Source organism: Takifugu rubripes, chromosome 6 (assembly GCF_901000725.2).
Source record: "Takifugu rubripes chromosome 6, fTakRub1.2, whole genome shotgun sequence".
Taxonomy (NCBI): domain Eukaryota; kingdom Metazoa; phylum Chordata; class Actinopteri; order Tetraodontiformes; family Tetraodontidae; genus Takifugu; species Takifugu rubripes.
The window spans coordinates 1,052,984-1,078,828 of NC_042290.1; the positions used below are offsets into that span (position 1 = coordinate 1,052,984).

At 43.5% G+C, this 25,845-nt stretch overlaps 1 protein-coding gene and 1 long non-coding RNA gene across 3 annotated transcripts in view; one reads left to right on the forward strand and one right to left on the reverse strand.

Annotated features, from left to right (window-relative positions):
• Window positions 1–2,181: 2,181 nt before the first annotated feature.
• Window positions 2,182–3,164, forward strand: LOC115250158 (uncharacterized). The gene is made up of 2 exons (XR_003888726.1): window positions 2,182–2,257; window positions 2,385–3,164. It is a non-coding gene; the product is annotated as an uncharacterized lncRNA (long non-coding RNA).
• Window positions 3,165–3,405: 241 nt separating this feature from the next.
• LOC101077553 (WD repeat-containing protein 7) overlaps window positions 3,406–25,845 on the reverse strand; it is a 48,096-nt gene continuing 25,656 nt past the window's right edge. For both annotated transcript variants that reach the window (XM_029837505.1, XM_011604382.2), the window contains 9 exons: window positions 23,854–23,967; window positions 16,648–16,875; window positions 13,004–13,190; window positions 10,024–10,141; window positions 9,762–9,911; window positions 9,582–9,664; window positions 9,376–9,475; window positions 6,458–6,562; window positions 3,406–5,366 (listed from right to left, as the gene is read on the reverse strand). In XM_029837505.1, the coding sequence (XP_029693365.1) occupies window positions 5,163–5,366; window positions 6,458–6,562; window positions 9,376–9,475; window positions 9,582–9,664; window positions 9,762–9,911; window positions 10,024–10,141; window positions 13,004–13,190; window positions 16,648–16,875; window positions 23,854–23,967 (1,289 nt within the window). In that variant the 3' untranslated portion in view covers window positions 3,406–5,162. The remainder of the gene's footprint in view (window positions 5,367–6,457; window positions 6,563–9,375; window positions 9,476–9,581; window positions 9,665–9,761; window positions 9,912–10,023; window positions 10,142–13,003; window positions 13,191–16,647; window positions 16,876–23,853; window positions 23,968–25,845) is intronic.

A 25,845-nucleotide genomic window follows, 5' to 3' on the forward strand; every position in this document is an offset into this window, starting at 1 on the left:
CACATTCATCAACGATAAACAACCACTGAGAGAAATTGAGCTAGTTTTGAGCTTTTCGTGTGTGTGCGCGCGTGTGTGTATGTGTACGTGTGTGTGACAGGAAGTCCTTTAAACTGCTAAACACAAACTCACAATGGTGGTTTTTACTCACAGATTGTGGAAAACAGAATCCTAATACTTACATTTGCAGCTGTTAATGATGGCAGGGATGTGACTCAATAAGCAGACAGGGGTCTGGACATCCGGACACCAGGACATCAGGACGTCTATGACGCCACGTACAGGTGAGCGAAGACGTCTGGCCTTTGACACTAACCTTCTGTGCTGTGTATTTACTGGAAAGACTCCCCCTCTGCTGCGTGGCCAGCGTGCTGCTAGCGGAGGAAGCTCAGGAGGAAGCGCAGCAGCTTCGTTCCCATCCCAGAGTCTCCTCACTTCTTTTAGTGTTAAAAAGATCTCTGCTGCGATCTCCTCACCTCGTTAAAACACCACACGCACAATATTCCCCCTCAATCCCACAAACGGCCACGCCTTAACAGCCGTTAGTCACGTTAAATCCATCCTAAGCTGCAGCAACACTCAACTTTGAATTGATAATTGAAAAGTAAAGCAGCGGCGATTAATTTTTGACAGCGTTGTGGTTTTAAAGACAGCCGCCCCTCCCTGGGACGGGGGGCCCCAGACTCCATGTGGTTGATGTGAGAAACCCCGGTGAATCAAAGCTTCAGCCGGGCTCCCGGGAGTTTCCCTCCCTCCCTCCATCCTTCCGCGCTTGCATCCCTCCATCGCTCGGCTGGGTTTTAATGCCTACCTGAGGGACCAGAGGGGAGGGGAAGGAGAGGAAGCCGAGGTTCTCTGACTCCGAGTCGATACTTTCTCTCTCCAGCCGTGCAGAATCACAGCCTCTCTACTCTTAACTAATCGAACCCTGACCCCCTTCCACCGAGCTGCCTCCTTTTTCTCCCAACTTTAACAGCAAACTCCGACCTCGTCAGGCTAAACACACGCTCGTCCTCCTTTGATCCGCTCTTCACTCGGCACTTAACATTGACTTTCCCTGCCTACTTGCTGTAAACGGGCACACGCATGTTTAAGTATGCGCACATCCTTCCGCAAGATTAAAGAGAAGCCAGCAGGTTGATGTTGCTCTGGAAACGTGTCAGCGGCCTCAGAGAGGAGCTACTCGGAGGGATGAGGGCCCCTCACACCGAGGCCTGAAACAGTCAAAGAGCAGAGAGGAAAACTGAAATCAAACCTGGTACTTTTTCACTTTTATTCTGTGGAAATATCACCTAAAGCTCATCAGAGTCTCCTAAGAAGAACACAGATGTATTAAAACATGTATTCACAATATTAGGAAAAAATATTAGGAATATTAAATTTTAAATGATTAAAAAATACTAAGAAAACTGAATTTCTAGCTGTGAAGAGAAGTTAGATTTGACCTTAAAGTTATAATATAACACTATGGGAAAGACTTCGGATTTATTCAGTTCTTCAGCTGTGACCAGACGCAGACGCATCACATCCTCCTGCACAGCTACACAAAGGACGACGACACATGCAAATATAGGATTAGATATAGAATCGTCTATAGGATTAGACACCCATTTGTGTGAGGACAATAATAACAACAACAACAATAATAATAATGACATCACAGAGGATTGGTGTACGGATAAGGTACTAACTTTAAGTCAAATTTAAGGCAAATTTAATACAAAACAATTCAATATAACAGACAGTATCTGTACCGTGTGTGTGTGTGTGTGTGTGTGTGTGTGTGTGTGTGTGTGTGTGTGTGTGTGTGTGTGTGTGTGTGTGAGTGTGTGCGCGCGCCCGACTCAGGTGCATCTTGTTGAAACTCTCACATCCAGCTGTGAGAGCGCATCGATTCAAAACTACCGCAGAGCTTCTGATAATCTTTTTATCTCAGGAAAATAAAAACCACTCGCAGCTTAAACGCAGGAACTTTTGGGAACGTCAATAACAGATAAAAACTCTACGCACGCAGGAACGCGACTTTTCCGGCACAACTTTAAAGAAACGCAAACAAATAAGGAAAAAAATCCTCAGAGTTCAGAGATAAACTGGTCGGTTGTTCCTTATTAATCAATAAAGCCGAAAGCTCAGTCTCACCACCGACTAAAAGTATCAATTGTCTGATTACTCAGGAAATAGATTACATCTGTGTAACTGGGGCTCCTTCAGGAGGGCCTGGACACAGACCAACGGAGCCTCCGACACATTTCTGAGGGTAATTTGATATTTTTCTACCTTCTTTTTATCTGTTTGGGGCTGAAATATTCACATTTGGCAGGAAAGACGCCTCCTGCTGCTTTTCTCATCTAAAATGAGATTTCTGCTATTTTGTTGGTGTTTAGCTCCTCGGATTTCACTAAGGGCAACACACAATCCCAGTCTAGCTGCAGCTAAGCCCCATTACAGAGACATCAACCAGTCCAGTTGGACAGCGTTAGTGGTTGAGAAGCACACAGGACAAGGTTTGGAGCGAGGACAGGATGTCAGGGAACAGGTCCCTGCAGCAGGTGAAGCCTGTGGGGCTTCCTGTCCTACAGCCAGTGGATGAAGTGTGTCAGCAACTCTCCAATGATGACGGCACTGGTGCTGTTAACTGGTCCTGGCTGCTCCCCAGACCCGGACGCAACCAAGCACCACTGGGCCCTCTTGTCTGGTCCAGGCCTCCCGCCTGATGGATGCCCAAACCCAGGTCTGGGACGAGACATCGGCCGTCTCATTAGGGGTGCACAATCCAGTTCCAGGAGTATCAGTTGTGCCGGGTTTTCAGTCCTACTGGGTGACCCCAGGTGGAAAAGCATATCTAGCCGGCAAGACAGAATACCTGGCCTGATCGTAGAGCTCGCAGGAACGGGTTGTGCGCCTCTGGTCTCATCATGAGGACGCCCAGATGTTGGAGGCAGACGTTTCATTAGTCCAGATGTGGGCTGAACTCCCTTTAGTCATCTAGCAGTGATGGTAAATCTGAGCTTCAAATGTCTCCGAGAAGACAGAATAAGAACACACAGGACAGTTTAGCTAAGCCCAGTAGTGACCAACCTCGCCAATCCTGAAATATTCCCTTTCTGATCTTTTCTCGTCACTTTGATGTTTTTTTCTGGTTAAAAGTGAATATTTGAGCTTCAGATGACTGAATGTTGATTATTCCTCCTTAAATTATGAACCGACTTCATCAGATGAAACCAGACTTTTCTGAATGTGAGATTAAAGGAAATGATCGATCTGGTTCTGTGATCAGAGATCGATAAGAGCACGGTTACCACGGTGAGCAAAGCCAGTTAATTAAAGACAAAAAGCAACTCTTTCACTGAAGACATCAGGAAAAATAATCTCACCGTTGAAAAAGATGCACAAAAACACATTTGAGTTTTTCCTTTTTATTGGACAAGACGTCAACACCTACAACACTTCTGATATATGATACGGCTTATATGACGCAGATTGCACCTACCCTTATATACATGCACTGTAACACGTAAATTCAGCTAGAGTTTACAGCATAAACCTAAATATGATGATAACATCTGCTGATTGTGTTTAGAACAGACGATCTCAGCTGTCCTGTGGTGACGCTGGTGAAAACAGAAGGTTGGTTCTCAGCCTCTGACTTCAGTTTGACCAAAGAAGCTTCTTTTTCTGGGTGAACGACCTGATCCTGTTACTTACTCTTCAGCTCTTTCTGCTTTATTTTTCTCACCTTTCCTCTCCCTTGAGGCTGCCAAAAATCATATTTCCACTAGAGCAGTGTGTTGGAGAACAGGACCAGATTAAGATCTCAAAGCTGTCTGAACCTCTGGTGATTCCAGAAACCCATCAGACAAGCTGCTGGATGGAGAAGCTGTGAAAAGCTTTGACACACTCCAGTTTACAGGTGTGTAACAGTGTCAGAAGCTGCCTGACAAACTGACAGAGGAGAACAAAATGGAGGCTTCCAAAGAGAAAACAGGGTCGTTAAAGAGGTCCTAAAACAAGACAGACAGTTTCACTGCTCAGGCAAAGTAAAAACAGCTAAACTCTGATTCTTTTTATTCAGGCAATTAGAGCAAAAAAAAGCCTCAATTTTACAAAACATACATGTGAGAAAAAAAGAAAAACAGAGAAAAAAACCTCTTCCCATGACAGGATGATAAAAGGTTAAAAGGTCAGAAGTGGCGGTGGTGGAATCCCAGAGGCAGCTCTGAAATGAGGCCTTGTTGGATTATTATGTTGCTCTCTGCTTTAACGTGTGTGTTTCTAAATGAAGAGGACCTCTTGACCTACAGGCAGCTCCTTACAAAAAGATGCTGAAGCTGTTTCCAACAACACCAATGTCATGTGACTCCAGCTAAAATAAATAAAAAATAACAAAGCTGATCCATCGTCCGAACTCAAAGTTGCATTTCGCAAAGGAAAACAGTCGACGTCGGTCTGACAGCAAAATAAATAATCTAAGAAACAACTGGAAAGATGCTGGCAGAGCCGACCGTGATTTAAAATAGAAAAAACTAACACACAATAAAAGAACACAAAAGGTTCCTGTGAGTTTAAATCAAGTCAAACAGGAGAATGATTAGAAGGAGGCATCAACACACACACACACGCACGCACGCACACACACACACACACACACACACACACACACACACACACACACACACACACACACACACACACACACACACACACACACACACACACACACACACACACACACACACACACACCATACTGAAGCCATAAGAGGCTGTGAGATGAAGATCTGTGAGTGAAGGGATGGTCAGGAGAAGGTGGACAACACCAACCAAGCCAGAAGCTTCAGACCTGAATGAGGACTCATCCAAGCCAAATTTGAACTTCCGTCTGATTAAAACAAGTTCACCTCCAAAAACAAATGTGGCATCTGTAAAATGAAGGAAGCAGGAGGTCACCATCGCCCGGGCGGGCCCACAAGAAGACTCCAGGCTTCTGTTTGTGATGCTGCATCTTCTGACAGGACGTCAGTGAGGGAAACCCAGCAGGCATGCAGGAATGATGGGAAGTGTCAGACAAGAACAACACACACTGTAAACACACCAATCACAAGAGATCTGATATACGGTCACGCTTCCTCCAGTCCAAGCCTCCTCGACACCACCATGAGGGGGCTACACCATGAACCTGTGCTCCTTGCCATCGTGGGCCATGAGGATGACATTGCGGTTGGAGGTCCAGATGAGACGGGCCAGCTTCAGGTGGTTCTGGGAACCTGGGGATGCTGGCTGCACTGGTGGAACCTGGTAGGTCTTAATGCAGCGGAGCTGGGGGGCCGAGTTCAGCATCCCGATGCTGCCCAGCAGACTGGTGTTCATCTGAGGAGAACAAGAATCTATCAAGCTCCTGAAAGCATCTGCAACATGTGGCCTAAGAGGGGAGAGCCGCAGGACAGCGAGCCCCTAAAACCGGTTCATCAGAGCCTAAATCAGCTCCAGCCGACTCCTCCACATTCCGGGTCCGTGTCCTTTAGTTCTGCTCTGTCCCAGATTTTAAAAGGAATAATACAGTAGATGATCTGTTTTCACTGGCCAAGAGTCCCGTCCTAAATTATATTACAGATATTCTGGTTTCATTTCTGCTGATCTGTGAGGAAACACTAGTTTAACTCCAGACTATTAAATTACTGCATTATATCATATTATTGTGTGTGTAAAGAAAAACTCAGCCAGTAGAAAATCATTTGCTGAGATGACCCCCACCAAACCCCAGCACGTGCACTGATTTCACTCACGATTTCACACACACACACACACACACATAAACACAAACACACACAGTCACAGACGTGCAGACACCGACAGAGCGTCTGCTGACTTATTACCACAGCAGCCGTCTTGTCGGAGCACTAGAAGCGGTTTATGCTTACAGTAATGCCATTAGTGTGTGTGTGTGTGTGTGTGTGTGTGTGTGTGTGTGTGTGTGTGTGTGTGTGTGCAGAGACCATCATGTCCAAGGTTGTAAAGAACTTTCATTCAAAATAACAATTCTGGGAAGAGAGACTGTGTGTGTGTGCACTTATATGTGTGTATGTAACTGTGTGTATTTGTGTGTGTGTGTGTGTGTTTTACCTGCTGGAATGTTTGTCTGTTCTTGTATTAACATCATTTAGATGATCTTTGTTGTGCAGTTTAACTTATATTTAAACTGATTTACAGATAACCTAAATAAGAAAAAGAACTAGAACAAACATTTGGGTATTTCTTTCTCTCACACTCACTTTCAGATTTTATTTAAGTAAATGGGAGTCTTTAGTGTGCCTAATATCATCCAGATAGGTTTCAAAATTCCTTCTGCCAAACATCTGTTTGTTGGGTTGATATTATCATATTTATCTGACTCACAGGTGAAAATAATAATAGCAGGAAATAATCTGAGTGTGGGAGTTCTGTTACAGGTGGTGCCATACCTGCCAGAAGGAGATGTGACTGTCAGCGTTTGAGTAGGTTGCCAGGTAACGCCCATCAGGAGCGAACGACACGGCTGTGATTGGACCCTTGTGTCCATGGATGTTCTGGAACCCACAGAAAAAGCGTCATTAACATTCCTTGAGCGAAGAGAACTCCTCTCAGCCTCTGCTGGTCTGGCTGTGACCATCGGAGCTTTGGAGACGGACGCTTCCTCTTCCACTCACCTATAAAAGGACCTGCTCCAGAGTAGTACCAGTCAAGTCTTAATCTCACCTGTTTATGGTTCTAAATGGGTCACATGGACACATAACGTGGATTAAACCTTATATGTACAAGCTGGTTCAGAAAACCACACAGCATCTGGTTCCTCAGGACCTCATGGTTCTCTCATGGTTTGTTCCTGTGAAGGTGTTCACATGATGTAGATGAGGAGTTGTTTGTGATTTATCATGTGCACGCGCGTGTGCAGATGCTCTGAGTCAGGCCTCTGTGCACCCTGAGGCTCCTGGTGGAGTTCTGGAGTTCCACAGGGTTCCTCCTGCTGATAAATCTACACTGAGGTTGAAGTTCGGCTCTACAGTAAATTCAGTTTTTCTCATCCAGCAGAGGTAGAAGAAATTTCATCAAGGTGTCTGAGAGAAACTGGTCTCGCTGCCCAGATTTTCCCTGACACTAAGTGTTGGGTTTGGGTGAGATAATTCCATCAGATGAGGGCAGTTTCTGGTCCAACAGATGCTGCCATTCGCCTTCAGAACTCCAGGGACAACATAATGCCACGCTACTCTGTGGCGTAACACAATAAAGTGTCCCGGCAGATGCAGGGGGGGTAAAGTAATAAACCCCCTTCAAGAAATCCCCACCCAGGCGATGCCTCTGACTGGGATTACAAACTCTCACCTCCAGATGAGATTAAGATATGTTGCCTAAGGCCCCTGCACCATGAAATAATACTGCTTTGGTGATTAAAGCTGGAAAAGCACTCAATGAAATGAAAATCTCATCATTTTAATTCGTTTTGTCCATCCTTTGAGGGAAAATCCTATTAGATTCCAGCAGTGTGCTGAGAAGAGATGGATTATTTGGACATTTTGCTGCCAGCGCCCCCTAGTGGACCTGCTCCCACCGACGTCTCAATGGCTGTTTACATCTTTGCCTCCCTTACTACCCTTAACTTTTCTTTGGTGAGGCCTTAAAATCAGATTTTCCATCCGTGCTGCTCTTAATGAGCAGCAGCAACAACACGTCATCACCACAGTCAGTGAAACTTCAACACAAAGCCCACGAAAATCCCGTAAATCTCACACAAACATGGACAACTGCTCATCGACATGATCTCAGCCGTTCTCTCACCAGAACTGTATTTGATGGTGTCTTTAAACCAGAAACAGGAGATCTTTGAAGAGTGATGCCACCACTAAACCACTGCTTGAATAAAGGGGTGAAAGCAAAAACGTGTCACATCCCAGCATCCTTTTCTCTCTGCACATCATGAAATGATGCCTGGCTGTTATTCCACACACAGCGTGATAAAGGATTAAAGGGCAGGAAATCATAATTGTCTGATACATCCGAACACTGTCCCCATCGCCACTGTAGTCCTCACACAGCTGCTAACTTTATGGGATTTATCAGTTTATGGCCCCACTGGTTGGGTTGTGATGGGATGTGCAGCAGCAGCAGCAGCAGCAAGTTGTGAAGCTGAGACACACTTGAGCTTAACAGCAGTTCTAAAATGATTCATCTGCTTTCAACCCTAACAGAAAGAAACAGATGCAGATGGAAAGGAAGCTCGCTCAGATTGTTTCTTTGTGTTCAATTAGTAGACTCAGCAGAGTCTGTTAAAGAAGCACAGCAAGCAGCTGCACATGCACACACACGCACAGATATGCACGCACGCGCACACACACACACACACTAATGCAACTGACAAAGGGCTGTTCACGGAAACTGATCAAAGCTGTGCCAGATGGCCATGCAGGCAAGGTACGGTTGGAAACACACACACACACACGCACACACACAGACAAATAAAACTCGTATGTCCCCTGAAACATTAAATTCCTCCCATAATCGCCCCTTAAACTCTCTAAATTGCTCTTAAGGTACATAAACATATAATTATCATTGGTCACAATAGTTTTGTGATCACATGAATAACACCGGCTTCATATTTGACCTTCACATTTTGCATTGGAGAGTATAATTTACAACCTCAGAATAATTAGAATAATTATAGGAAAATTAGGATTCTTACTAAATAAACAGTAAGAAAGCAAATGGTAATAAACAAGCATGGATGTTATTACTATATGAGCACTTTGAGGCAAATAGTTGCATACACAATGGATGAGGCTCAGAAAGACACGTGTACACACTTAAACTCGAACTAAATGTGGGGTGAACGGGGGCCATAGCTGTTACAGGATCTAAATGACCCTTTCACCAGACTAGACTGCTCAGGTTACTGCAAATCAATATGCAGCAAATTACCCACACAAACACACACGTACGCAGACACATATAATCACACATAGCTGCGCACAAAGACACGAGCCTGATTAACAGACTTGGTGCTTTGGCCTTAATTCATTAGTGACAGAAGGGAAACCAGTTGCTTAAACACTCTTCCCTTCCCTCCTCTTCCTGTTTCAGATTGTTTTTCTCTCTTCTTTATCCACATCTCTTCCTTTTCTATCATGTTCTAAGTCTTACTGACTTCTTTCAAGTATTTCAAAATTTCTGTGTATGAAAAATCTCAAAGGAATTTTACTTATGTGTGCTGACCAGGCGGTATTCCACTGTATGTATATATGATATGTGGCCTATGCACATATCATATTGGATGGACTGGACAAAGAGGGGCAGCCAGCCTTCACCTCATAAAGCAGCTAATCCCTTTTGTGCTCTTCATCCATACCTGGCATTTTCCTGTGCGGACGTCGTAGAGCGCCACGGAACCCTGACGGGCTCCAACGGCGATGCGGTGGCTGCGGTCACAGTAACCAACCATATAGAACCTGTTCAAAACAAGACAAAAATGTCCATCTTTTGCTGACACCACTGAATATTTACAGGACAGAAGACAGGATGTTTTTAATTTTGCAGGTTGAAACACACACTGACTTGCAAATGGCAGGGAAACATTCTTGAAGACCTTTTTTCTTCACAAGAGAACCTTCAATACAGTACATGATGATGTCCATGACCTAAAGGAGGACAGGAGACAAAGGACAAGGTGAGAGGACCATTCAATGCTGAAGGCAGCAGCAGCAGCTTTAGAATATGGGTATTTTCAACTCCTACCTCGACTAATAGGTCCACGACATCGCCAGGCATTTTTTCTATCAGGATGTCGATGACCCGCAGGATCTCAGTCTTTGCTCTGGCCAGAGTGGTGGTGTGAATGTTCTGCTGTGACTGAGAGTTGGCCTGAGCCGCGTTGTATCGATGGACCTGTGGGGGGCGAGCATAGGTCTAATGCAATAACATTTTAACACGAACCACCTTAAAAAGAGTGGAATTATGCAGAGAAGTGCTGTTAGAACGATGCGAGTGGGAGGGTCACCTCTCTGGCGATGGTTGTGATGAAGGCAGGTGGACGAGCCGTAGCAATGAGAGAAAGAGCGTGGCGAGACGAGCGAGCAGAATCTGCGGGTGGATTCAGCGGCAAACCCATGGTGATGCTGTAGAGAGGGAGGCAGACGGGTTAGGGTGGTAAAAACCTCACCAAACAGCCCTCCAACACAAACGCAGAGAATTAGTGTTTTATATCCTGAAAACAGGCGAGAGGTGATGGTACAGACGCAGGAAATACAGATCTATTGCTGATATTTGTGTTTTTATAAACCCTGATGATGAAAAATGTACAGAACGTCATGGTTTGGATATAAAGATGGCTTTAAAAGAGCTCTAAGGAGAGTGAAGACAGTTTAATGGTGGGAGAAGACACAAACAAGATAAAACAGAGCAGAGTGGTGGAGAGAGAGCGAGCGAGCGAGCCTCACTAATACATGCAGTGAAGAGATTAGCAGGCAGCTTATGATGTCAAGGCCAAGTCAATGGGAGCCATTCACCAGACGATGGCATAATGGACTCCCACAATGCAACAGGAATTAGACACACACACCCTAACAGCTGGCCCCACACCCCTCTGTGAGTGTATGTGCACAGGAGATGGAAATCCCCCTCACTCCTTACCCTCATCCACCTCCTCTTGTCAAGAAATGACTCTGGGGCAAGGCAGAGGGAAATAAAGGGAGAGGGAGGGTGTAATGGTGGACAGACGGCTGTGCAGCACGATTCATCTCCTCTGATTACAAATCACAACTACAGAAGCTGTAATTAATACAAGTAATATATTGGCAATAGATCAGCAATGTTGAAATGTTTAATTTCATTTACTGGGCCAACTATAATTGGAAGCAGTCACAGTGCTGATGTAAGGCAGCAGGAGTGCAAAGAGCTAATGGGAGCGACAAGCACTGAGGTTAATAACCAACATTCAGAACATGTAATAAAATAATCTGGATTAGTATTATTACAGGTGAAATGGTAGTGACACTATAATGCAGGAAAAAAGGTGTGTGTGTGTGTTTGTATATGTATGTGTGAGTGGACAGAGAAAGGAGAGGTGAACAGACAGGCAATTACTGTCACGGGAGAGAACACACACACACTTACACACACACTTACACACACACACACACCACTGACATCCCTGTTGTTGCCAAGTTCTAATAATAATGATAGCATATTACGGTGACTATTGAGTAATACAAAACTCAATAATACATCTTGAATTACACCAAAAACATTGATATGTTTTGGCTCATTTTTGGGGTCTTCCTGCTCCACCTGGACACGTCCAGCCACTCAGAAGTCTTTAGTTTACTGGGCTGGACTGGAAGGCTCAGTTCCCAACCTCACCTTATTTAATTCTGTTTTAGAGAATTCCTCCATTGTCTTGCTGTGATAAACATGAGTAAAAAAAATAGCAAACAAAATACGTGAATTAATTAAATGAATACTACAAAAGGTTCAAAACACATAAAAGTGAACGTAAAAAGAGGCGTAAAAAAGTAAATAAAGGAAAATGCTACAGTTTAGTGCATGTGAGCCCGACTGTGTTGAAAGCCGGCATCATGCTGACATTAAAGAGTCAATATCAAGTCTCACACATACAGTCGCTCGCAGTGGAGATTGAAAAGATTATTGATTTTCGTGTGTGAATAACCTCAGTGGCACGATGGAAGAAGCTGCTGCAACAAACCAAGCGTGCCTGCGTGTGAGTGTGCGTGTGAGTGTGTGTGTGCGTTATTTCAGAACATCAGAATGAGCCTCTCATGAGTTACAGATGGTGAGAGGTTTTGAAAGTTTGCTGAATATATTTTGCATTCATGTAAACAATGAGCCAGAACCTCCACCGTGATCCTGCATAATTGATAAAGTCGCGTCTGCAGCTACGTGTTATTGCCTCCTGGTGTTGTGATATAAACAAGCACTGGCTGATCAATGAGACGCCATAAGATACGTTCAATTCAGAAAGCTAAAGAATTCATTATTAAGACCACGCACACACACGCGCACGCACATACACACACACACGAAGAGTGGTTTTCCCTGTAAACTCTTTTTTAGACACAATGCATGTGTCTATGGGGATGCATGTGTTTGTGTGTGTGCCTATCCTATTCACACATCAGGTCCAAATATATCTACATTTCATAATAATTTAATGATGAATGAACTTGACTGTCGGTAGATGTTCTCTCCAGTCCCAGTCCTCTACTGGTACTGGTTCTGGCCCCCCTCCCGTCACTCAGTTTGTCCACCTGCGTCTCCGCTGGGACCTGGTCTTCCTTCACTAAACCTACAAGCACAATGGCGGTCATGTGTCGCTCATTTTGAACCTAGAAAAAGGCGCCGTAAGACACCAGGATAGCAACATGAGATGGATTAAAAATACAAACTAAATGAGCCAATAACAGGATTCCATCCGAGAGCAATCCGCCAGGGTCCTCAAAACTGACCAGCCATTTGTTGTGTGCAGCAGCAGACATATCTATACTCATTTAGTCTGACTGACTCTCCTCAAGTTTCAGCCTTAATAGGATCAGCCCATGTCAGCCGGCTAGATTTCAGCAGGGAGGAAGAGACACACGTAAGGTCCTTTGTACCACACATGAGGAGACGCCATCAAATTAGTTTCTCCGTGACTTCTGACCTTCATTTGTACAGAAGGCCGTGTTTACTTGAGCACGACCACTCCTGAGACTGTGAGGCTGAACTTTGACCTCCTGGCTAAGTTGAGGAAGGCTTCATCTCTCTGAATATGAAGAATCAATGTGGATGGAGGTCAAATTTGTAGAAAACTTTATTTTATTACAGGGTGAGTTTTGGACCCCAACCACTGAGAAGAGGGTGGGTAGAGGGGAGCAGAGTTTGGAGGCCAGATGAAGGATTGAAAATGAAATGTTCATCCTTTCATGCAGACGGACAGGTGCATGTGCATGTGCATGTGCATGTGCGTGTGAGGGGGGACTCACTTGGCCAGCTGCTTCTCTGCATCAGCACAGAGCTCCAGCAGCCCCATGAGTACTGCAGACACGTCCATGTACGGCTCCCACACAGTGAAACCTCGGCCAATCAGATCGATGGCGGTGCGGCGGATGGTGCTGTGAGGAGGCAGCTTGGGACTGGGAGGTTGCAGAAGCAGGAAAGTCAGAGCTTTACCTGCAAACACAGAACAAAGACCCAAATGGAACATAAACATGAGGAGCCTGTCACTGTGCCAAGCTAATGAGTATTGTGCAATACTAGCTATATTAAATTTGTTACAGCATCATTATTACATGTTTCTTCTTCAATTGCGGTGCACTGCACTCTTACACACTAAATACAATAAATGTTCTTTACTGTTGAAAGAACTAAGTTTGTTAGCCATTGTCTCATATTGGGGTAATGAAACAATCACATCAAATCTACAAGAGCTACAAGAAAAAGGTTAAACAAATCAGTTTTGGCTTAGGAAAAGCACTCAATTTTAATGTTAAACGGGATTTGGAAATAAAAAAAACCTTTTGTAACACATACAGGCACAGGCACGGGCACACACACACACACACACATACACAATAAAGACAGCAAGTGGAATGGAGGTGGCTACATGGCTGCCCTTACGTCTGAGGCAGTCTCTATGGGGTCAAACTGACCATTAGGACAACAAATATCCCCATCTCTCTCTCTCTCTCTCTTTCTCACACACACACACACACACACACACACACGCACACACACACACACACACACACACACACACACACACACACACACACACACACACACACACAGAGTCCCTCAGGTTTGTATCTGTCCATCTCTAACTGGATCCTCAGGTCCAAGGCTTTTAGCAGATTCTTTGCAAAGTGCTTCAGGAGATAAAAACATTGGAAATTTCAGAAAGCCAGACAGTTTAAATGTCTGCTATTTAAGGGAAAAATCTGACTTTACATTAGCACCAGAAAGTCTTGATAACACATTAATACACATCTGTACATCCAATGAATCAGGAAATTTGCTAAAAGGGAAGAAACCTGCAGGTAAACAGAGTACCGGTATTTATAATCATGTTGTGGATCTAGAAGTTTATCAGCCTCCAGACAAACAGATAATCTCAGCTGCTTCTCCAGGCATTTCATCATAAACCTGACATAAGTGCCAGCCAACTCTTATTTATTGTTGGAATTATTAAACCTAACCAGCAAAGGCTAACAATATTAGCAACTACATATACCTTACAATAGATGCTGCCACCACGAGGACCGACTACGCTAAACTGCCATCATAGTCACAATCATGGGCAAATCCAGGTTTTTAACTTATGGTCCTTCTTCTCTACTGAAGGAGCAGAAGGTGTAAGGACGCAGGTTTCGGGGGCCATTTCTCAAGGCAGACATCTTTGTTTAAAGGCAGGCCTGTACCCAAACCAACCAATAGATATTGACAAAGCATCAGCTGGCCATAATGAGCTGTTAGTTACAGCAGTAAAGATGTCACATTAGCACAGGAGAGGGCAATTAGCAGAAGGCAGGAAGTAGAGAAGGTAGTACATCGAATTAAACAGCGAGTGGTTGGTGATGTTTGAAGTTTAGCAGGCTGAGTGGAGCACTAACAGGCTTTTTACTTTCCACCTCTTCCTGCACACACACTGTCTCTACTCAATTGTCCCACCACTTTTATCTCCCTTTGTTCTGGCAGAGCTTAAATAAGAAGTGAGGGTAAATCAATGCAGGGGTCTTGCTTAGTGGAGAGCCAGATCAGACCGCTGAAGAAAGAGAAGAATTAAAAAACAATGTGATCAGCCCGATTTTTAATCTGAAACACCGACAGAAGTGAACATGAATGCACTGCCCGCAATGAATTAATACAAAAAGTAATTTTATCTACCAATACACAACTATTATTCAGACCTTTTACATCCACCAATGTTACCACTAATTCCCACCCTAACATGAAGTCAACCAGCCTTGCTTTGCCTTTAACTTGAGGACCAATTACAAATTTACTTCCTAAGGCATAGAAATCACAGGTTTTAGGGTTTACGCAGCAGGAAGAGTGTGGACGTAATCTTAACACCACTGGATTATTACTATTATTATTACTATTATTAGTATTATTATTTATGGTACCATTAATGCTGAGTTCTCCTGATGTGAGGAGGCTGCTGGTGCAGAGCAGAGTGACTTTCTGTCCCTGTTCAATCTTCAGAAACATTAAATACTGAAAAACTCAATTTCTGCTCAGCCCTGGTGAATGTTTCAAAATTCCACTGTTCCCATTAACTGTCCTCAGATGGGAATACCGCTACGTAGCTGTCCAGAGATAGTCTCCTTTATCTTGTCCATCTGAATCCACTGTTCATTCAGTCATTATCCATTCTTCCTTCCCTCATTCCTTAGGCTTGACCTCCCCATCCATCTCCCCTCCCCCCCACAGCTATACCTACCTTTATAGACTTCTGTAGCCTCTCTCTGGGTGGACAGCTCTCATTCATCACACACACACACAAACACATGCCAACAACACCAATCCATCTTTTACTTTCATAACAAAGAAGAGAGCAGATGGAGAAAGGAATAAAACAGCTGAATGAATAAGACACACAGATAGTGTATATCCACCACATGCATCTTTTCCTATTAACCTTGTGTTTTTGCTGTATTCATTGGTGTCAAAGAAAATTTTGGGTTTGCTTTATTTTCCTTCCCTCTCTCTCCTACGGTGTCTTTTTTTCAAATCTCTCAATATGAACATTACAAAGCTTCAGTAAAGGGGATTGTGTGAATTAAAACTAGAAAGGTCATGACAAATGTTGCTGGTTCACAGTAACAATAATCTTTGTGCTACTTTAACCTGTTGGCTGAGTATAGCCATTGAAACTGTGGGCTAATCTGACCCTCCTACCCCTTCAGAAAATCCAGAGGCCACATTTCTTGTTAATTATGTCGATAAATGCTGGTCGATTGTTGCTGAGGTAAATAGCAGCGCTGCGTCAGAGAAGCAGATGAGTTTGAGCTTGGATTATTTGAGTGTCGTACAGCATCACAACGTCCAAATGACTCCTATCCCGAGAGGTCAGTAAATGGTTTTTAAAATGGTGGCGCTCGGGTCAACAGGATCAATGTTTCATCTGCTGAAGTGAGCCTGGCTGTACTGAGGTGAGTGTGCGTGTGTGTGAGTCCCACAGGTGAGCTAACCGCTGTGCACAGGTCCCCATGAGGAGCATCACGCTCCACAGCCTATCAGTAAGAGTCCAGGCTACATTGCTGGGTGGACACCCCCCAGAGGCAGCCAATCAGCGCTCAAGAGCAGCAGAATGGAAGAGCAGCTACGCTTAGTGCAGGTTTGATGCCCACCGAGGTCTATCACTGCAGGCACAGCATGGCTTCAGCATTAGCGCGTGTGTGTGTGCATGTTAAAGTACACATGTGGGTGTCAAGCCCCTTAAGGTGTAAAATCCGTCCAACTAATCCAACAGCAAACGTCCTACTGTAGTTCTGGTGTAGTCACTTAACTCTGACACCAAAACAGCGTCACAAAAATAAACCTTGTTCTTCCTGTAATTGTAACTTGTGCACATATACTTCTGAGTGTGTGAATATTGTGGTGTGCATAGTTACAGTGTACTTACAAGTGTGTCTAGCAAGGGAATAGTTTGATGATCCTCCACTTGTCAGTCCGAAGCCCTCCGGTGCTTGTCCTCCAGCCCGAGCCCGTCCTGAACCCTTCGGCGGTTCAATTTCGGCCCCAAACTCAGCCCCAATGACCCCCAGCAACACAATGGCGGTGGCTTGTTTACGCCGCTCTTCGTATGAATTTGAGATCTTCTTAGCATTTGGTGGAAGGCTGGAGAGACAGCCTGGTGGAGATACACAGAAATGGTAATGTAAGAGCATTAAAAATGATCAGATGCTCCCAGATTCAGGGCCATCTTTAATCTGGACATCCCAACGTGCAAGAACCAGACACATGAGCACAAATGCTCACAATGGCAGCAGTCTCCCATGGATGCCTGCATCTTTTTACTTTGAGGGATTCTGAATCATTTAGAAAATGATAAATACATTAAAACAACTTCATAATATGTATATAATAGAAGCAAACATGAAAAAAGAGGAAAATCGCTATTTTAGTAAGAAAGTCCTCTATTTCCAGCTTTACCAAAAAATGAAGATGACTAGTGTATATATGTGTGTGCGCGTGCGTGTGTGGGTGGGGGGTTGGGGAGATGGGGTGGGGTTTCCAGAGAGTGGCAAACTGAGCAGACACACTTCTATTGTCCTAGTATTAACCATTCTCTCACAGACATGTGCGTCTGCACACACCAATGAATGAATGAATGGATGAAGATGACTGTCAGTGTGTTTGCACTGTGTGACTTAAGGCTTTCAGAAGGAAGAGGTAGTAAGAGAGAACATGCATAACACACAGAAAGCATCACAGTGGGAGACGAGAGCCCCACACACACTCTGGATCAAAGGCCTAATAAGGACTACTTAAAACTGCATGTTGTGTGTGTGTAAGCGTGTGTGTGGATATTGTATACACTTCACATCCCCACCTTATTTTGTGTCTCTCTGGATGAGGGAGCACAGTTTGCTATTATGGATTTGTGCTTTGTACTGAACAGGCTCACACACACACACACACACACACACACACACACACACACACACACACACACACACACACACACACACACTGACCCCCCTCCCAACACACACACACACACACGTGCGACAACACCATAAGAGGTAAGAAAACACTCATGCACAATTTTTGTGAGGGTGTTCTGACTAGGATGCACAACAAATGGAAGAAAAACAACTCTGATTATTAACTGAAATGAATCAGAAGAGTTAAATGAGTAAAAGAGTTGTTTTGTCAGTATGTACAAAAGTAAACACAGATGTAAATAATTAAATAATAAACATTACCTGAATTAATAATCTCCTCTAAAATCAGTTGATGCAAAGAACATTGTAGATCTATGTAGAATCTCATTAGTAGTAGTAGTAGTAGTAGTAGTAGTAGTAGTAGTAGTAGGAGTAGGAGTAGGAGTAGTAGTAGTAGTAGTAGTAGTAGTAGGAGTAGTAGCAGTAGCAGTAGTAGTAGTAGCAGTAGTAGGAGTAGTAGTAGTAGTAGCAGTAGTAGTAGTAGCAGTAGTAGTAGTAGGAGTAGCAGTAGCAGCAGTAGTAGGAGTAGCAGTAGTAGTAGGAATAGCAGTAGCAGCAGTAGTAGCAGTAGCAGCAGTAGGAGTAGCAGTAGCAGAAGTAGTAGCAGTAGCAGGAGTAGCAGTAGGAGTAGGAGTAGAAGTAGCAGCAGTAGTAGGAGTAGCAGTAGTAGTAGGAATAGCAGTAGCAGCAGTAGTAGCAGTAGCAGCAGTAGGAGTAGCAGTAGCAGAAGTAGTAGCAGTAGCAGGAGTAGCAGTAGGAGTAGGAGTAGAAGTAGTAGTAGGAGTAGCAGTAGCAGTAGCAGTAGTAGGAGTAGTAGTCGCAGCAGTAGTAGTAGCAGCAGTAGTAGTAGCAGTAATAGGAGTAGTAGTAGTAGTAGTAGCAGTAGTAAGAGTAGTAGTAGTAGTAGGAGTAGTAGGAGTAGCAGTAGTAGGAGTAGCAGTAGCAGTAGTATTGGGGGTGGGAGGGGGGTGTAATTATATCAAAAAGTAAATGTAATACATATTTTCTCGGCCTTTATCAGACTACAGGAGCTCCATCCCCCCATATTTCCATACTATAACCTGGTGCTTTTTTTAAATAATGAGATTGCTGAAGGCCACCTGTCATTTGGAAGAAGGCCCAGCGGCCAACTATGATAAATGGATTATAGATGGCATCCATCCGCGGGCCAGACTGGGCCAGTAGATAACAGAATTACAGATATCAGAGTCTCTCGCAGAATTAGTAAAAAGTTGAGTTTTATGGACAAAGAGAGGCTGATTCAGAGATGGACCATCTCAGAGGCCAACTGCAGACGTTTGACCATGAATAAACCTGGACTATACAGAAAGGAGTCACTCTAATGTGGAGCATCACTAGCAAAGACACCAGGACATTATATCTCACCAGAGAACCTGAAGACAACACAGCAGTTATTCATGGTGTAAAGTTAACGCCTGGACGCTTGTCAACCCTTGTGATGTCACTGATGTTCCCGTCACATCAAATTTTATTCAATTCTGCACTAAACTTTCTAAGTTATGTAACAAAAACATTCCAGGCTTTCTTTTCTGATGTTCAGGCATCACATCCGGCCTCTCAACCTGTGTGGACAAGCTGATTGATTTTTGAAACCTATCGATCTGCTTCCTTCACAACCGGCAGATCTATTATAATGACATTGTATCTAAATCCTATTTGATGTCCAACCTCCCAAACATAACCCAATAAACTAAATCAGGGAGCGGGGGGGGGGGGGGGCTCCTGTCCCAGTGCCTGGTCTTGGTTGAATCTTCATAAAACCGAGGATGGAACAGGATTTTAAAAAGGCTTTCTGGATGAAATAACATTTTACATTTTCCTGAAGGGAAGGAATCAATTATAAAAGGGTAGTACGGTGTAATGTAACAACCTGTGGAGTCCATGTAATCACAGATAAAGACATGGATCTCACGGCCCTGCTGCCGAGGGTTGGGGTGTATGCAATGCTGTTCTTTGTCCTCCTCTAGGTGCTCGCCCTTCGTCTGTAGGCCACTGTCACCAGTTGGGGATCAGGAGTGATAGCAGCAGCCGTGAGTGGACCGGCTGGGCCATGTGAGCTGGCGTTAACTGTAGCGTCAGCCTGACTATGTTGGAGTTTCTTATTTACCTGTAGGTGTCCCCCAGTACAGACTCTGGGTCAATGTGCTAAACCATTGTTATTTAGGCCCTTTTTCTGGTTGAACCCAGCATCTTTTGTTTATGGGTCAATAAAACTAATTTTCTTTGAACCCTGGTTCCGCCTCTCTTCTTTTCCCCTGGGACATTTTATCTTGTTGCTCCCCTCCATCCTCTAGTTGCCACTCGGAAGGAAAAAATGGATGTTACTGACAAGTCACATTTCAGTGAGGATCAAGCATTCTCTAAGAAAGGTCTTTTACATTTTTAATGTATATATTACTTGTACACTTACTATTTGATCCAGTGTTTCAATCATTTAGAATATTGTTTTATCATGGTTTAAGCTTTAAACTTTTCTTGGAGGTTATTCCTGCGGAGGAAATCAAACCAACATCCTTCCCATCCTTCCTCTACTGAGCCGTTGCCCCATAACCCCACCTCTTTTGGAAATCATTGGAAGACTGGTAAAACCTGATCACCCGGGAATTAGGGAGGGGATCAATACCACCAGGATGCTGATGTGAGAAAGAAAGAGGGGAAGAAAATGCATGTGAGCAGAATGCATGAAAGAGCTTTAGTCAAAGGGGTTTAAGGAAAACCAAAAACTAGGCCTGAACCAGAATGTAGGTTCAGGCCTCAGCAGGTGGAGGGAGCGAAGCACCGCCCTTCCAGCATGTGTCCACAGTTCTGGGACAGTGATTGAAAATACAACTAAACTGATGGGAAGGAAATACAAGATCTGAGTCCTGAAATTGATGAACGCCCTACCAACTGGCCCTGTTTTACTATCCCAAGTTATTCCAAAATCTAAATCCAGCACAATCCCACTATAAGAACCTTGGACACATTTAAATAATAATCACAATATCGCTACCCCAATAAAAGATGCAATTGTTTTGTCTTTTGGTTACTCAATGACGGAGAACCAAGGAAGTGGCTGCAGGTCAACCCATCAATCCACTGAGTCACAACACTCTGCAGATGGGTGGGAGGGTGAGATGATAGGAGGTCAAGAAAGATGAAGGACAGGAGGAGGGCTGAAGAGATGAAGAAGAAGCTGTTCTGGTCCAAGGTTAACTTCTCAACCACCATCTCACACCTTCAAGATAAACAAATCCCCAAAACCTGAACTAACAGTTGCTTTTTTCCAATTGGATTTCCAGCATCTCCATACTTTTGTTCATAATTGGTCAATATAGAACCTCACCTATGATCTAAAACATAAATTAAATCCACATTTATCGTGTCGGTCAAACAGAGTTGGCTGATTAAGTCAGTTGGCCATTAAACAGCCAAAGAAACGTTCAGAGAAGGACACTTGATTCCGTTCACTATCCCAGTTATTTCATCTACATCCGTGCTCCTAACACACATGTACACAGGAACACATGCCCAAGGCTAGTGCTTTATCTTTGTGACACATTCATAAACCCTGTCTCTCTCTCTCTCTCTCTCTCACACACACACACACACACACACACACACAAAAACACCCATCCCCCTCTTTGTGCATATTATCCCACTGCCCACTCAACCATAAAATGTGTGTGTGTGTGTGTGTGTTGGTGAGTGAGTGAGTGAGTGAGTGAGTGAGTGAGTGAGTGAGTGAGTGAGTGAGTGAGTGTACTGTAAGCACACAGGAGGAACTGGTGCCAGTGGGGCAGAATTCTGTCTTTGTTATTGATTGTAAGACATCATAACAACATAGTTCTGTCAGACTGTCCAAAGGTTTGTTTGAAACCCAAATTATTGATACTAATTGTCTTTAAGCAATAGAAAAAAATACACATCCATTATTCGTACTAATTGAAAAACATCTAAGCTCACTTCACATAGCTTTGTAACTATTTGCAAGTTTGAAAACCAAATTTCCCATAATTCTTTGGGAAAACAGGATGTAGACAGTTAATTTTTGAGCAGTCCTTAACTTTATATTTTGATTCTAGTATATTTTGAATAAACTGTGAATTATTTTGTAAATTATGTACAGAATAGAATAAGGTAGTGTTTTATCCATCAGATGTCCAGAAAAAAATACATTCCATTACATTAATGTTAATTCGACATCCTGTGGTCTTTTGATGATACAATATTCCTACAAAGCAGCTGGGACCCCACTGTAAGGAGAAAGGACACAATCATTAGAAACAATCCAGCTGCTGAGTTGCAGCAGGGGGACATTTATCTCTCCATAAGTTTAATCTGCTGTGAGAAGAAATGTGATCTGACCCAAATGACCTCCAGGCTCTGATATTAGATTAGCAGGGAAGGCTAGCATTTCAGCTAACCAAATCACAGCTGGGGTAATGACACTGAGAGGTGAAGGGCAGCCTGTCCTTTGACCCCTGACCTCTAGCAGACCCACCAGTAAGCTTCCAAGGTTTTGACCATCAAATGAGTGGAACTGCAGCAAAATTCTCATTGTCTACATTTAAGATGAGATACGGCACAAGATAATGGCCTGCCAGTAGGTGCTGGGAAGGGGGGGGTTGGCTGTTGCCCAGAAGAGACTTTGACCTCCCTGGGGTCATCTCCTCTATCACAAACAGAGATAAGCTTCTCTTTCTCTCTTCCATTTATTGTGAACAGGTTTCATGCAGATGTAAACATTTGTTGTTCAGTCATTGTGGCCCTTGCTGACTCTACACCCAGCATTTGAGTCTTCTACCATTACTGAAATTTTCAGGGTGTGGGAGGCCTCCTGAGCTGAGGACAAACCTGGAAACATCTGGCAATGAGGCCGCCGTGTTACAGACAGCTTCGACTTATTTACCTGGAGCTGACAGAAAATGACCCAGGCACAAAGATCTGTGTCCACAGATCTGTTAGATGTTGAATATAATAAGATATACTGAGGACAATATACTAAGATGAGCTTTCTAAAATTTAGGAAAAGCAGATATTTCAGTTTATTGGCCAGGCTGTTATTGGCTGGTCCTCACAAATTTGAAGGAATGCTTGAGGTTGAAGACTTGGTTTTAAGGCTGAGGTTAGAATTGGGTTTATGTTGGGTTAGGGGCTTAGTTGGGATGTTAGGGTCAGGGGAAGGGGCTGGGGATAGCATTAAAGTCCTAACAAAGATGAAGGTACCAGGAAGTATGTGTGCATACAGTACATGTACACGAGTCTGCAGCATCATAAAGGAACCAGCCTGCAGCCAAGTGATTCTGTGGCTTATGACACATCTCTTGTTTTTCATGTTTCCTCAGATCTACCCTTGTTTCCTTGTCTCCTTCCTCAGCACTTGTCCTTTCCTTTTCTTACTTCCTCTGATCTGATTCTGCTAAAGGGGGAGATTTTATGCCACTGATAAGTCACCCAATATACACACACACAGCAGGAACAATGCAACATGGGATACCTGAAAGCACTTCAAGCCTTTAAAACAGCCTGAAAACATATGATCTTTTCAGTCTGATCTTTACACTGAACAAAGGATGTTTATGGCTTCAGTCAAAGCAGTATTATTTTTGATACAAATCTATCTCATCATGATAACCCTCCATTTTTATGAAGAACAGATCCCCACAGACGTGATCATATCAATTACATTTTAGCACAGTAGGTCAACTAGGCAAAGGGCTTAAAATTAGAATTGTACACTTTCAAAATACAGCAGAGAAGAAAACAAAGCAGCGCACATTCCAACGAACACATTTAACAACACAGAGTAAATAAATAAAAATGACGTGTCTGTCAATAGCAGAAAAATGAGGTGTGAGGAATGATAAATTGTTGGACACAGCTGTGAAATCGACTGGTCTTGGAGAGGGATGTAAGATGGAGAAAGGCAGTGGGGGAAGTGAAAGTGTGTGATTACAGAGGACAGAATACAAAGCTCCCTTTATGTGTAGTTTCTCAACGGCATGTTGGTCATTAACGCTCAGTGGAACCTGTGTTATCATGTCTTTATCTCCAGATCAGAGTGAAAGTCATATTGATCCCATGGACTACAGGAAAGGTATCAACCTTTAAATTAGTCTGTATTTCCTTCACCTTTATTACTATTACTGATAGCATACCTGTTGTGATGTCATCATCTACTACATCCATTTCTTCCTCAGAGGCCTTGGTTTCTATTGGCTGAGCATCGGGCGGGGGCGGGGCTGGAGACGGGGCCTCCGAGGTGGAGCCAGCTGAGGAGAAACAAAGAGCTGATGTGAATGATCCCCAATACTGAAACTAATCAGATAATCTATTGATGATCTAAGTAAAGGAAACTCTTTCACACATTCATCCACTCCCACTCTGTATGTTCTGTTCTTACCACAACAGTGATACAACATCGATTCCTCACATTTTTATGCTTGTTTAAGTGTGTTTTAGTGACTGCTTTAGATTGAGTTATTTAATATGAACGCACAGACAGCTCACGCTGGAGTTTATATGTAGATATAACAGCATGAATTCAATTCTGGGGGTCCATACATGCATTCGGCAGGTGTTGTTTTATGACTTAAAACAAATATGAAGTCATGTAGGACCTAACTTTTTTGTTTCTCGGAAAATAAATGGTAAAAGAATTAAACAAAAGTGTTATCAGTATTATAGTACATATTAAAGGTCTAAAAGGTTAACCACTCAGGAAGGCTCCTGACTAATGAGCTGTTTAATGAGGAGAGGGAGGTGAACATACTACCTGGATACAAACACTGAAGAAAATCTGTCTCTTCCTCTGTGTGTGTGTTTCTATGTTGATCTGTATAATCAGGTTAACTCTGCTTGTTAAGAAGATATTAAGGGTTTATTGGGCCTCCTTGTTATCTAGAGTGTTAACGGAGACACACACACACACACACACACACACCTGCCACCCCATTTACTGTTTTCATTTAGCCCTTATCTTGCTGTTGCCAATTAAGAGTGGCTTTTCATTAGCGGCTGGGTTAATGAATGATGCCGCACTAATGAACAAAGTAACTAAAAGAGCTTCTACTGGGCTAATCGCTAGGAAAACAGCCTAATTTAGAAATTACACTCATGCGTACGCGTGCACGCCCACACATTCACTCATTCAAGCACACCCTGAAAAAAATAATTATACTCTGTGTAATTACATTGATTAATCCCAGTTAACGCTGCACTTCATGTTCCAATTAACCTGCTCACATACACTGCTGCCAGCTCAACCTAATGACTGTGTATAATTGTATATCACACGCGCACACACTCAAACTGACAGGAGACCGATACAGAGCCCCCTGGATTATCCATCTCAAACATTAAAGTGATAAAAACGTAATTGAACTTAATTAAAATATAACTGATGCTTTACTCTGATTGGACAAAAGGCCTGACGGATGTTTTTACATAAACGCCACAGAATCCCAACCCCAACCAACTACCAACCCACACTCATTTCAATTTAAGTCCAAATGAGCTTTATTGACAGGCTACATAATGGTGTTTATAGCCAAACCAGCACATAAAGAAACACCAGAAATGAAAAGAATAACCATCCAACCCAAAATTATTGATGTGAATTTTTGATCAAATAACTAATGGGGGGTTAGTTTAAGACTGGTTCCTGGGTACCTTGATATAAATTTGCTTGTTTCCACTGAAAGATATTACCACCGAACCATTTTCAACTGGTCCACTTTTGTACAGTGACAGGATGCAAACACAAACGCTATTTTTATGTGGAAATTTTAACATTTCCACATACGTCCACTGTGCAGAAATCATTGTCTATGACTTGAGTGTTCAGAGTCGGAGCAAGAGAGACGTTAAAGGAAGAGGAGAGGGCTGTCGGCTGGAGGAAGGGCTGGTGACAGAGGGAGTTGTGTGGGAGGAGGAGAGGGCGTTTTGCCCTGATCCAAGGTCAAGCTTGTCATGTCAGCCATGACACATGGCTCCCAGCATGCCTTGTTAACCTCCAGGACCTTGCACTCCTCTGTGGCATCTTCTCCTTCTCCTCCTGGTTAAAACACTTCCCATTCTTTGAAGCTTTGGCTTCTGTGACTAGACTGTATAATCAGACTAAGGTGTTTTACCACAGAGATGGACAGAGA